We start from the raw sequence: 14,548 nt of genomic DNA on the forward strand, positions 1-14,548 counted from the left end.
AAATTGTCGAATGAATTTTACAAAACTAAGTAATTCAACTTTTATGATAAAACTATTATTCTCCTTTTATAAAATTTATTTTTCAATTTTTTTTGTTTACTATTGAGGAGAGAAAGTTAAATATATATTTACACCGAATTAAATTCAAGAATTTTATTAATATTATTTTTATTTTTATATTTATTTTAATAAAATTATATAAAAAAATTATATAGCAGAAGATAGATATAATTGATATTTATTATTTATTTCTATGAAATTACTATTTCAAGGATATTTTAGAAAATAAAGCAAATTAATTTTCAATTATAAATTTATTTCATACATGATTATTTGAAATACAATTGAATTGCATATTTTAAATTAATCATACCAAACATGAAAGATCATTCACCAATGAATTCTACTAGAATTCATTTACAAATAATTTTATATTTTGAATTCATTTATACTAAATGGAGCTTAAATGTAAATCATTTTGAGAATATTAAAGTCTTATTAATGAATTTTTTTCAATATTACTCTCATAAAGGAATAAATAAATAAACTTTTTATTATAATGTAGGAAAATTAATTATTTTCTTAATCATTGTATAAAACTTTAAACGACTTATATTTATAGTCAGACCAACAATACTATTAATTAAATAAGGTACTTAAATGATGGTTTTAAAAATTGATAAATTAGTTCAAATTTCAACCTTAAGCATGAATAATGTATTAGTTCTTAAGGATAAAGAGTTGACTAACCCTTTCCCTAACACTTTGTTTGGGAGGGAGAATTTTATGGGAGGAAAGAACATGATGATGGAAAATAGCAAGAGAAAATTACTTTCACCTATTTGGGAAAGCTATGGAAAATATTAGTGGAAGGAAAATAAGTTGTATTTTCCATCCGGGCCCACTTAAAAGGTAATTTCCTCGAATTGGAGAGAAAATCAACTATTTTGCAAAGAAATTTTCACTGTTCAATGAAATTACAATAATACCATAACTTGATTCCTACAGATCCTTTATCAAATTCAACTGATTACAGTAGATTTTTTCTCAAATTTAGTTTATAACTGTGGATTATTTCTAATAAACCAAAAGAATCACTGCATAAACAAAAATCAAAATCTCCTTTCACCTTCACCTGTTATTCCATTTCCTCTTCTTTTTCAAATTTAATTTATAACTATAGACTATTTCCAATAAATCAAAAGAGCCACTGCATAAACAAAAAAACTCAAAATCTCTTTTCACCTTCACGTATTGTTCCTTTTCCTGTATAAATACCAAAAACAAACAAACAAGCAAACAAAATATTATTAAAAAAAAAAAAAAAGATTTGCAAATTTCAGTGGATAGCATCACACAAATTTTTGAAGGCTTTGCCGTAAAGGGAGAGATGAAAATAGAACAATCACAATCACAATCAGTGGTGGAAGAGTGGAGATGATGTTGTTTATGGTTTCTTGAATGACTTAGAACATTGGTCAAGATTTGTCATAAATGTGTGAGTGAGAGGGTATAAATCTGCAGGAGAAGAAAAAGGATTGGCAAAAAAAAAGTGAGAGATGAGAGGAAGAGACTTATTATGGTTCAGAAAGGTAAATAACAAAGAGAATGGATCTTCAGCTTGAGAAAAAAGATAAAAAGAAATAACATTATCTGTTTAACAATAATGAAGGATAAATTGGTAAATTTGCAATACTAATATTTTCTTTCCTCCCTTATATTTTCCTCCAAACCAAACATAAAGGGCAAAATAACATAGGAAAGAAAATAGTATAATACTATCTTATTTTCCTTTCTCTCCTTTCCAAACAGTGTAAAGGTACTCTCCCCCAATCAGAGAGAAAGTCAACTGATATAATCATCAAATTTCTGTCACGCAATTATAATTTATACTAATATAATATTCAGGTGATCCAACCTTGACTGGACTGTGGAGAGCCAGCACAATTACAATTTCCTTTTAACTTCCTCTTCCTTTCTTTTGTCCGAACCCCAGCAACTTTTCCTACTTAAGTCCTCTACAATTACATCCGCAGGCATCATCTTCTTTATCGATCTTTGCCCTCCCCACTTTCTCTTCCTTCTAAATTATTGCTATATATATATATATAATTTGACAAAAAATGAAGAGAGGAAGATCGGTTTCGTCACAAGTGCAGGGCTTTGACTTTGGCTACGTTCTATTGCTGCTTTTTATAGACATATTATTACTTGCTAGTGGATCAGCTGTGCTTCTAAGCAGCAACGATGAAGCTGTAAGTTTGGTAGCCTTCATGAGATCTTCTGTTCAATTAGATCCTAATAACTTGTTGGCCAATTGGACTTCCAATTCTTCTAGTCCATGCTCATGGGTTGGTGTCTCTTGCTCTCTTGATGGCCATGTCACTGCCCTCAACTTAAGCTATGCTGGTCTTATTGGCAGCATACGCCTCTCCAGCATCACAGCCTTGCCATTTCTCAAGCATCTTAGCTTACAGGGTAACTCTTTCTCTGTTGGTGGTCTTTCTGCCTCAAATGCTACTCCTTGCGCTCTCGAGTCTCTCGATTTGTCCTATAACAGTATCTCCAACTCTGTTCCAAAAAATTCCTTTCTTAAGCTGTGTAATAAGTTGGCTTATCTTAACCTCTCACATAATATGCTATCTGGAGAGATACCATCTACCTTTCTAGCAGATTCTCCTCCATCCCTTAAACATATAGATCTCTCACACAACAACTTTTCCGGGAATTTCTCCAATATGGACTTTGGGAGCTGCAGAAATCTCACTTTCATTAGTTTATCACATAATAGGCTTTCGGGCGAGGAGTTTCCATTTAGTCTGAGAAACTGTGAGGTAGTGGAGAGGCTTGAACTCTCCCATAATGAGCTTAGGATTAATGCCTATAAAAGCGCCTTGCTAGGAAGATTGAAGAATTTGAGGCAGCTATCTCTAGCTCACAATCAGCTTTATGGCAATATCCCTTCTGAATTGGGACAAGTTTGTGGGAATCTCCAAGAACTGGATCTATCAGCAAATGAACTTACTGGTGGTTTGCCGCTGAATTTTATATCATGTTCTTCTTTGCGGAGCCTAAACCTTGGCATGAATTTCCTTTCTGGAGAATTCCTCACTACAGTTGTTAGTAATCTTCAAAGTCTGACATATCTCAACATATCATTCAACAACGTAACTGGTCCTGTACCACTATCTTTGACAAATAGTACAAAGCTTCAGGTGCTTGATCTGAGTTCTAATGGCTTTACTGGGAGGATTCCTTCTAACTTGTGCTTCTCAAACTCCTCAAGGTTAGAGAAGATACTTTTAGCAGACAATTACTTATCAGGGAATATTCCCTCGGAGCTCGGAAGGTGCAAGAACCTGAAGAAAATTAATCTTAGTTTCAACAATCTAAATGGTCCAATCCCTGCAGAGATTTGGACCCTGCCAAATCTTTCTGACTTGATTATGTGGGAAAACAGCTTGACAGGTGAAATTCCTGAAGAAATTTGCAAGAATGGAAGTAATCTTGAGAGTTTGATTCTTGACAACAATCTCGTCAGTGGGAGCATTCCACAGTCCATTGGCAGTTGCACCAATATGATTTGGATGTCACTTTTCAGCAACCAACTTAGCGGAGAAATTCCAACTAGTATTGGGAATCTTGTTAATCTTGCTGTATTCCAACTGGGTAACAATTCACTTACTGGAAAAATACCGCCAGAACTTGGCAAGTGTAAAGCCCTTATTTGGCTTGACTTGAGCAGCAATAACCTTAGTGGACCACTCTCACCTGAGCTTGCAGACAACGCCGGACTAATTATACCCAGAACTATGTTAGGAAAGAGTTTTGCATTTGTAAGATATAAGGATATCGATGGGATGTCTTGCAGAGGAAAAGCTCTAATTGAACTTGAGGGAATTAGCACAGAGGGGCTACAAACTTCTCCTATGGTGCAATCTTGTCCAATAAACGGTATTCATCGTGGCAATACAGTTTGTACATTTTCTAGCAATGGAAGCATAATATACGTCAATCTAGCTTACAATTCTCTATCAGGAACTATCCCCAACAAGTTTGGTTCCATGAGCAACTTGCAGGTCCTTAACTTGGGGCATAACAAGCTAACTGGAAATATTCCTGATACTTTTGGAGCTCTAAAAGCAATTGGGGTTTTGGATCTTTCTCACAATTATCTTCAAGGATCTATACCGGCATCTTTAGTGACTCTCTCTCTCCTCAGTGATTTTGATGTCTCTAACAACAATCTCTCTGGTTCAATACCGCGTCATGGTCAGTTAGTCACTTTCGTATCAAGCAGATATGAGAATAATTCTGGTCTTTGTGGGTTTCCATTGCCCCCCTGTGGCTTTGAAAGTCATACGCCAAGTTCTTTCTTACAAAAGAAGAAGTCTTTGACGGAAGAAATGGGTTTTGGAGTTCAATTTTTTATCACTTTCTCTGTTGCATTTTTTGTCACTTTCCTGGTCTCATTTTTTATTAGTATCAAGATGGGTATTGGCAAGGAAAAGAGCATTTTTGGGCTAGTGAGGTGGTAAATTACTTCTTAAGAAGTTGCAGGAAAACAGGAAAAGCTTACAATTTAATTGTATAGTAAATCAATATCATCAAGACATTGCTAAATTAACATCAAAACATACAAAAATATAAATGGTGGAATTACTTGTCTTTCCTTCTTACTTCCTTAACCTCTGAATAACCACGTTACTTTAACTTCTAAAACTAAATATTATAATATCTTACTAACCTGTAAAAGTACAATCTCATTTTCAGCAGAAACACTCTTTTAACATTCACTTTGCCCTTCAAGAAGAATGTCATATTATAATTTCTAAAACCTGTCAATCCTGAAATATGGGTTCCGAGATAGATCATGACATTGGCAACTAAAGTCTCTTAACAGTCTAAGCAAAGCATCTAGTTAGCAGCATATTAGCTCAATCACCACAACCATAAGACACTTATTCTGTTCTTTCACAATTGCAAGTAATTCTCACATAAAAAATATCCAGATTTAATTACATAAATCAACTTGCAGCAGCATCAGCAATCTGACCATAATTGTTCCTTGCAGAAACATTTTTATTTCTTAAAAAATATGATAAATTTAGCATTTCACATTTCGCGCATTAACATGAATATAGCAGGTAGATGTAAAATTTATCCAATGCTGAGTGCTCCCGACAGAACAATCTTGGAATCATCCTCCTGCCAGTTGGTTCTCGAAACCCATTAACACGAGATTCTATTAAAGCTCAAACATCAACCAATCCATGATCAACAGCATCATGCATTATGCAGTATGCATAATTGGGCTTCAACAATACCCACTTCTAACCTGGCAATCAACGAGCTATAGCATCAGAATTCACAAATATTTGAGCATGCCCCGACCTTCCACACTGAGTTTTGTGGCTTGCAATTGCTTCTTTTTTGGTGCCTTCAGCTGTTGCAACTTCTTATTCATCTGCAATTCAATATATTAGTTTAGAAATCTGAGCTGAGAACAAAGAATAAAAAAATAATAAATTGAACTCAAAGAATTTTACAGCCTTAGTAAAGAGTAATAAATTACAGCAAGTTGAGCACAAGCAGCGTATTCTCAAAAAGAAAAAATAATAATAATAATAATAATAAAGAATGAACCAAACAGTAAATTAAGATGTGGATATGCAAAACTTTTTTTTCTTAGAACATGTAATTGCAACTCGATATTATATCTCAGAATTCCTCTAAATAATGAAGGCACTACTGCCTGCTCCAAAAGACTTGCAGATATAGTCCCATCATCTGTACAAATTATCTACTGACTTGGACTTGGAGACAATTTTATCTACAGAAAAAAAGAAAACCAACCTTTAATCGCCGCTGATCTTGTACTACTTGTTTAGCACGGGCTCTAATTTCTTCAGGGTCAATCTTAGACTGAGGGCGCACCACAAAGTCCAATGGAGTTGCTTCTGGCCTAGAAGCATGTTGCCTTGAAGATGATTGGCCAGATCTTCGTTCCCTTTTTTTTTTAAAAGATAAAATTTTACATCATGAGTATACTGTGAAAAGTGAAAATAAAATTGGAAAAAGGGTGTATGGAAAAATACAAGATTTTGTTCTTCTATTAAACTTACCGTGAAATATCCAAATCCAGATCACCATCCCTAGATTCCATCCCTGCAGAATTATTCACTGGCCTGCCAAGGAATCGCAGAAAAATCAATTTCAAAACACAAATACAAACTTACATATTAGCCATATATAAAAATTGACAATACAAAGGCAGAAAATACCTCCTTATGGTCGGCCTTCGGAAGGCTCGGTCATCATCAATGTTTCTCATGTCCTCAAACCTTGTACTCTTATTAAATATGGGTCGACTCTGTATTTGTTTTCAGGAGTACAAGTTAATATTTCCAACAAAAAATGTTCAAGATAAATTTAATCAACATTAAACATAAGTATAAACCCAAGGTTTTAACTCCTAAAACGATTCACTTGTAAATGAATGCAGACTTTAAGAGAAAGCCAGGGTAAACAATTTAACAAACCAAGAGTTGAAAGACGAATAGCATTACCCATTTATCAACCAAATCCTTAGCAAGTTTTCTGTTGGATGTGGTTTCCTCATCGGATTTTGATAAGAACATAATTACCTATACAAAGACATTGGACTGTCAAGTTTTTGCCCAGTTAAAAAATTGCAAACAAAGAGTTAAATAATAAACATATTGTTGGACAAGAAGATTAACCTTTCCAAGACCACTTTTCTTCAACTGCTCTCTTCTATCATACTGTTCCAGATCAATTGGAAACTGCATGGAAAAAGGAAGCATTCAGGCTAGAGAAAAAATGTTTCCACAGAATCAAGCCAACAATTATTACTAGACAGGATTGAGAAGCGGCTAGAGAGAGTTAAATAGGACTAATGAGTTTTGGCTCAATGGTCTGGGGATCATCTCCATGACTGCGAGGTCTCAAGTTAGAACCCCAATCAGAGCCAAATTAAACAAACAAACAAACACAAAAAAAATAAAAAATAAAAAATAAAAAATAAAAAATAAAAAAAGAAAGAAAGAAAAGCAACAGCAGGGGACATCTACATACATCAGTCAAAATCCTCAAAATTGCAGCACGGATATTTATATTGGGCAAACTTCCATCTGGAAGAGGTTCAAGCCAATTTTTTAGAAGAGTTAGTACACCATGATCTATGAATTCCTGCTGGAGCTGCTTCCTGCACCAGAATAATTGAAAAGAATAGAAGAATTATGAATTCCGTGGAATCAAAAACAGACCATACACACTTGTGGCAGAAACCAACTTACTTTGAGAGAACCTCAGTAAGAAGTGGTAACTTCTTAAGTTTATTGATGGCAGGCTTCCCCCGTCTATTTAATTCTGCATCCTCTTCAGCTGTTACCTCAAGCTCAGCCATGACATTCTCAACTAACAGCGCAATTTCTGCAGGACTTTTCTCATTTTTCTTCTTTTTCTTACCCATTTTGAAAAGCTGTTTTATTTCATCATCTTCCTCACCCTCCTCAGCCTGGCAACAGCAGAAATCAAAACAAGATCTAAAAGTAAAGAACTTAATAGACACCAAAATAAATAAGTAGTGCCTTGATCAGCAACTAGAACAAGATATTTCAATAGATAGTTCAGAAGATGCAGCATCAGATACTTGAATCAACAGTGAGAATGTACGTTGGAAAAAAAAAAAAAAAAAAAAACGTAGGATTGCCAAGGGCTTCAATAATAAAGCACAATAGATGAAGTTTGCATAGTATTATTATATTATACGTATAATGTGAGAAGTTATTTTATAAAAGACATTAGATCAAGAGGGAAAAACAGATTAAGAATGAAATGGAAGGTGTGCAAACAGAAAACAATGAAATACTAACCTGAGGAGCATCACCAGGAGAGCGTGGTTCATTGTCACTCCCATATCGATCAGCAGGATCTAAACCGCTGTCATCTATAAAGTTGTCATCATCTATATTCCTGGGACCCTCTTGATCATCCTATTATAACCAAAATCATAGTTAGATAAATCTTTAATAAAGATAATGAACCAACAGGGTGTTTTCAAGAAATTTCTCTAGAATCTCACAGCCTTCAAAAATAAGGCAGTGGGGGATGATCTTAAGCATAGTAATGCATAAACAATCATAACAACTAAACATGTAATCAAATATTTGTAACACATAGAATTTTGACATTGAGAGAAAATATAAATGGCCAAATACATCATTCAATTTTGACAAAAAAAACCTTGTAGCGCTCTGAATTACATTTTTTGCAACAATTTCATACCTCCTTACACTAAACACAGTAAATTTTAAGATTTTTTGCCTTTTATACGCAAATATTGGTTTGATATGTGGTCAATACAACTTTTGGAACAATAATTTTACATTTTTTAATTTTTCAATAAGTGTTCAATCGATTTAATTTTATAAGTTGAGGTGTCCAATAGGTCAAATAAAATATTTAACAGGCAATTTTATAAGTTGAAGTGTTCAATGTGTCGAAACAAAAATTGAGGGTGCCACAAGGTTTTTTGTGAAAAGTACAAGGGTGAATTTATGTATTGCGCCAAATATAAACCAATGTCAAACTTTAATGGGCAAATAGAGCAGGAAAATCAAACAGATCAGATTATGCAGATCTAAATGTAAACTCATAAATCTACCAAACAGACCTGGTGTAGAAGACATAAACCTCAACTAATAAAAATACCAAACAGCAAAAGTACAAGGATCTCCAATTTGCCTCATACAAAGAAATACTAGTTACTTAACTCCAACATTAAAAGTCTATACGCTCAAATGATATTAAAAGCAAACAATTGATTCCATATACCCAATATAACCTCACTCACATAAGGAACAGTTTAACATTTCACAGATTACAGTATCAGCACTGGATTATCATCCTCAATAGAGAACTAAAATAAGCCACCCCAAATTAAAGGATAATAACAAGATTAGCAACAGGAATCCTAACTAAGGAAGAAAATCCTCTCTCTACAAATTAAAACCAATTTCTATTAATTTACTATTCATCAATCACCACCATAGGCACTAAGAGAACATCAAATGGGTAACAAACAAAATCAACAGCATACAAAATATCAGCTGTAAATTAGGCCAACCAAAAAAAAAAAGAGAAAAATAGAGAGAGAGAAAAGAAAGCTTAAAACCTCAGAATCACCACCAGCAATAGTATCCCACATCTCCTTGACCTCACCATCTTCCTTTCCGGCCAGCTTCTCTGAATACATTCCCTTCTTCAGCAATCCTGATTTTGAATGACTTGCCCCCTTCCCTCCACTATTTCCATACTTCTTATCTCCCTTTATAACCTTTTTTCTCTCCTTCCCACTACTCCCAGCCCCTTCCTTGCCCAATTTCTTTCTCTTTTTCCCTTCCATCGCATACTCCCTCCCAAATCCCTCTTCTTCATCCTCATCGACCAACTCAGGCACCACAAAACTACCCTTTTCCCCCATCCCAGAATTGCTCTTCTTCACCAACCTCTTTCGAGGCTTTTCAACTTTATCATTGTCATATACAGGAGTTTGTGACCTCTCTCGCTCTTGCTCACCCCATCCATCAACATCATCCTCTACGAGATCATCCTGGTGAGGTTCTGGCGACTGTCCACCGTCAGATTGTATATCATCGTAGTCCATCAACGGCTCTCCATCCTCATCACGATACCTAAAATTGGAACAGTGAATGGAGTATGATATCATCGATACCTTAAGCTTAATTCTTGAGAGGAGTGTAAATGATGAGTTTGAGAGATTTAAATATCAAAAAATTAAAAAGAAAAAAAAAAAAAAGAGTTCCCTCAACAGAAAAAAAAAACAAGGAATTTCGAACACACTAACCCTAAATTATGATTACAGAGACGAAATGGAAGCAAATAAATATTCGAAAAGAAAAGGAACCATAAACCAAAATCAACAATTGCAGAGATGAAAAGATAAAGAAAATTAAATCTAAGAAATATAAATTGGAAAAACAGAAAGTAACCCCATTATTGAGACAGAGAGAGAGAGGACACTTACGGATCATCCTCGTAACCCATGGTAAGGGTCCCGGCGGCGGCAGCTGCTGCGTCGGCTTTGATCAGAGAAAATCTAAGAAGGATGGAATAGAAATCGAGATAGCTAAGAACTGAGAAATTGATTTTCAGACTTTTTACGTTTTAAACAAAAGGTCCACCGATCTACATATATGAAAGCTATTTTTCTTTTAGAAAATTGTAAGTTATTTCTTTTTTTTTTTATTTTCATTGGCCAATTTAATTAATTTTTCAATCTATCCATCTATAAATATATAATTTTTAAGGCATAAATATTTCTATTAAGGCATAAATATGGCAACATAATAAAATATAAAATTGATGATATGACATTTTATTTTTCATTATAATTAATATTTTTTGCATTTAATAAAAATTACATTAAAATTTTTTATTAAATAATGGAGTTACAACCTAATAAATTTAATTGATGATTTCATTATAATTAATATTTTTTACATTTAATAGTTAGAGTCATAGTTCATAAAAATTAATTAAATAATATAGTTACATTAACAAATAGAATTAAAATATTGATTTCAATTCAGTAATTTATTTTATTAAAATTGAATATTCTATACATCATCTAATTTGACTATATGAAAATTTTAAAGAGAAAAAAAAGTTAATTAACTATAATCAGTAATTAATTGTGCTAATTAATATGTCAATTCATTACTTACGGATTTTTAAAAGAGTTTATAATTTTACTTTTCATTTTTAATTAAAAATACATAAGTAAATTATTTACATTAATATAAATTAAAATTATTTTCTTAAAAATTACATTTGATTTAAGTGAAAAATAGAGAATTATACATTCCGTAGGTACATGACTAATTAGTGATAACTTTGGACACCTAATTTATTCTAATCATCTCATCTAATCCAACTAAATTTTTTTTCTTATTTATATGTGTAAACTTACATCTATTACATGAGTGCTTCTGCTTTGGTGTTGTTTTTGGCAAGAAACAGATCTCTGCTATGAGAAAGGGAAGTAGAGAGTGAAAACATACAATCAAGAAACAGAATATAATAAAGCCAATCAATATAAGAGATTGTATCTTAGCAGCATAGTCATCGGTTAGATAGATATTATGTGAATTAAATTTCTTTACAATTATAGAGATTGTACCTTAGCAGCATAGTCATCATGATTTCTTTTTTTGCAATAATGAATACCCTTTACTATCTAATAATCTTAGAAATGTAACAACAATCCGAACAACTAGAGTTTAATCATATTAGATTATTGGAAAGAATGGCATCAACCTCCTCTTTGGAGAAGGTTTTTCTTTATATACATGATAAGGGAGGGAGAAATATATGGGCATTATCTTCTAAGATCACACGCATATCTTATGTTCTGTTACATGAGGTGGTCCTCAAATCTTGGTTTAGATCGGTGTCTATCACATGTCCCCCCCCCCCCCTCTTTTAGTCTTTACAGCCAACTTGGAAAAACTCGACTTACGTTCTAAAAGCGAGGTGACTAAATGAAAAACCCTTTACTGAGCGGGACATAGCCCATCTTGAGGGTGTGTGCTAATCTGTAGGATTCTGGGCTTAGAGTTGACCTACTTAGTTTATAAGTCCAGGGGTAGTAGTGGAGAGCTATCAAATAACTTGCAGTGTAACTATTACCTTTAATGGTAATTATATTTTTAAATTTCAAAAGGGTGACTCTTCATTTGCTGCGGTGCTTCAGTTCCTGGTGACGGTTCACGAGACTTCCCCTACTATATGAAGAGTTGTGCTTATATTTTCTGGATTTTTATGAGATTGTGGTTTGATATCCCTTTCTCTTCTAAACTTGCTACTTGCTCTTTTATTCTTCAGGTAATATTTATTGCCATCTTACTTGCATTTTTAGTTTTTTTCTTATCTACTTATTTTTGAAAATGAATACCGATCACTGAAATAAGGGTAAGGCCCTTGTCTCTAAGTTTTCCAACTCCCTAGGTTCTGGAGGTGAGCAAGTGGGTTTGGGGGAGGAGAACTGAAACAACCCGAATTTTTATTTTCAAAAATTTTCCAATTAAATTTAATAAACAGACAGCCTGGAAATGTATTTAATTATTTGAATGCAAATTAATAATTCATACAGTGATAAACCGTGCCGAAAACCAACTGAAAAATCGAAAATCAAATAATAATTGAGATTTGGGCTGAAGCGAACCTGAACCGAACCGAATCAGCCCAAACCATCTAGAAACATCTCCTTTCTTTGTTTTTTTGTTCTTCAATGCTCATCTCCCTCACCATTTTTGCGCCACTAGTCCACCACCGACACTGCCATCAGCACACTGTCAGCGCCACCACCTCCTCCTCTCTTCTTCTTCTTCTTCTTACTTTCTTTTCTTTTTCTTTCTTTCTCTTTCTTTTCCCTGCGCCTGCGACTCCGTTGCTGGTAGAAGCAGATCGCGCCTCCACCAGCTCGAGCGGAGCCATAGCGCCACTGCCGCTCCTCACCGCCGCTCACCATTCTTCACAGCCTCCGTCTAGCGAGCACCATAGACAGGAGCAGCGTCTCAGCTCAGTTGCAGCCCCAGCACGTCTCCGACCACCAGGAGCATTTCTGTCGCGCCTGTAGTTGCGCCGCCAGCTGGTCCGCCACCAGGTCGCGCCACCACTACAAGTCAGCCCCTCCTGCGTCGATCTCAGGTGGTCCAATCGCTTCCAGCACGCGTAGTTTCAATCCGGTACACGTAAAATCCCGATCCTGCAAGAAAATTATATTTTGGGGTATAAATTAATTTTGATAATTTTAGTTAATTAATTTAATGAATTGTGGTTAATTGAATTTAGTAATTTTAGTTAGTTTAATTTTAGTCATTGGGAGTAGTTAAATTAATTTGAATTAATGTTGATTTATTGATTAATTAAAATATTTGACTAATTAAATTTAATTCTAGTATTACATAAATTTGTTAGGAAAGTTTGATAATAATAAATTTATGGAATTTAAATGTGGATTTAAGGTAGATTAATTGGCAGGTAATTTGAATTTATAAATTATGGATGTAAGGTAGTGTGGATATTGTGATTCGGATGGAGGAAAGGAAAAATTAAATTGATTGATTGCCCGATGGATGGGCTGTGAGAACTTGATAAAATGATTGATCGAGTTAATTGGTGGATAGTTGAATTTTAGGGGAAGTGCTGTCGAAATTTCGGTAGAAAATAAAATTAATTATAGAAATCAAATTATTTATAGAGATTAAATTATTTATAGTAATTAAAAATATAGAATAAGATTATTAGAGTGATAAATAAATAAGGAAACCCATATATATATATGCATATTAACAAGTGAATTAAATGACCGATAACCAAAATAAATAAACGAATGTTATTTAAAAAAAATTCTTATTTAGGATTTTCTTGTTTATTTTAGAGGTTTATAAAATTTCGAAATGCGAGGACAAAGGGTGGAAGCATGTGGCTAGAAAGGCAGTCTCCTTAGGGGACAATAAAGAATTGTGAGTAGTGTTAGATAATTAGTATCATCCGCCTACATTCATGCATTCACGGCTAAATGTTATCATGCATTAATTTATTGAATTGCCATATTGTGGTGCACTACTTGTTGATATAAAAAAAAATTGTCTGATTACTTGTGCTGTGTATATACTGTGCTTTGTTTGTGTGGAATTGAGATGAAGTGGGTCACTATGGGTTTGTGAGACCGTTACCGTTATATGAATCATGATTATCGTTACCGTTATATGCCGTTACCGTTATATGGATCCATTACCGTTAGCCGGGTAAATGGGAGATCGGCGCCCCCGTGTGCACCTACCGTTACCGTTACCGTTAACCACAGGATGGCTTCTCGTCGTTGTGCACCGGACAGTCTAGATTTGATCGCAGCCCGCAGGGTGGCCTCCTGTTGTGAGCGCCTGATGATCTAGATTGGATGGAGACCACCGGGTTGCCTCCTGTTGGTATTAAAAAAAAAAAAGAGAGAGAGAATGAAAAAATAATGAGAGGGCTGGTCAAGTGAGGACTAGACCGGTCGGCCAGTATGGGGGATCAGCTCCCTGGTGCACACGTGAGTGGATGAGCCATGTGGGAGGATGGCTCATCAGGGGTTTCGGTGACTCCACTGACTAATTTCCACGTGATGTGATTATATGAAGGTGATAATAATTGTGATTGCTGTTGTATTGCCATTTGTGTGACAAATTGCATGACCATGTAACTAATTGAGTGATCAAATAAAAATAGTTTAGCATTTGTATGATTGTGTGGGGTGAGAGGGTTATCTAACCTTACTCATTGAGTTTGGCGTTCATCCCTGCCTACTATTTTTTTTTTCAGGTAATAGAAGAAAGAAGAGTCCTATGGAGTTGAAACATTAATTATAGAAGACTGTTAATGAATGAAATAATGAAGTAAATGTGAAGGTAGATTTCCGCAATTGTATTCCAATTGGGTTGTAAGTATATGAACT

At 34.3% G+C, this 14,548-nt stretch overlaps 2 protein-coding genes across 2 annotated transcripts; one reads left to right on the forward strand and one right to left on the reverse strand.

Moving 5' to 3' along the window:
• The first annotated feature begins 1,894 nt into the window (after nt 1-1,894).
• Nucleotides 1,895-4,679, forward strand: LOC105645170 (serine/threonine-protein kinase BRI1-like 1). The gene has a single exon (XM_012230701.4). It carries the CDS (start codon nt 2,124-2,126, stop codon nt 4,536-4,538), a length of 2,415 nt encoding a protein of 804 aa, XP_012086091.1. The 5' UTR covers nt 1,895-2,123; the 3' UTR covers nt 4,539-4,679.
• A 282-nt stretch (nt 4,680-4,961) lies between these two features.
• On the reverse strand, nt 4,962-10,230 carry IWS1 (Transcription elongation factor (TFIIS) family protein). Its single transcript, XM_012230560.4, has 11 exons — nt 10,073-10,230; nt 9,200-9,719; nt 7,899-8,018; nt 7,320-7,540; nt 7,099-7,228; nt 6,744-6,806; nt 6,570-6,647; nt 6,285-6,373; nt 6,126-6,188; nt 5,857-6,010; nt 4,962-5,467 (listed from the first exon to the last, which is right to left on the reverse strand). Exons 1-11 carry the CDS (start codon nt 10,090-10,092, stop codon nt 5,369-5,371), a joined length of 1,557 nt encoding a protein of 518 aa, XP_012085950.2. The 5' UTR covers nt 10,093-10,230; the 3' UTR covers nt 4,962-5,368.
• Between the last annotated feature and the right edge of the window lie 4,318 nt (nt 10,231-14,548).

Source organism: Jatropha curcas, chromosome 11 (assembly GCF_041381405.1).
Source record: "Jatropha curcas cultivar XTBG-Jc1 chromosome 11, XTBG_Jcur_1.0, whole genome shotgun sequence".
Classification (NCBI taxonomy): Eukaryota; Viridiplantae; Streptophyta; class Magnoliopsida; order Malpighiales; family Euphorbiaceae; genus Jatropha; species Jatropha curcas.

Bases quoted from the DNA above. Each gene is read 5' to 3' on its own strand.
- LOC105645170 (XM_012230701.4), top strand. From the start codon at position 2,124: ATGAAGAGAGGAAGATCGGTTTCGTCACAAGTGCAGGGCTTTGACTTT.
- IWS1 (XM_012230560.4), bottom strand. From the start codon at position 10,092: ATGGGTTACGAGGATGATCC. The intron at 9,720-10,072 runs GTAAGTGTCCTC...TTCCAATTTTAG, and splicing joins ATGGGTTACGAGGATGATCC to GTATCGTGATGAGGATGGAG. The intron at 7,541-7,898 runs GTTAGTATTTCA...TGCTGTTGCCAG, and splicing joins CTCCTGGTGATGCTCCTCAG to GCTGAGGAGGGTGAGGAAGA.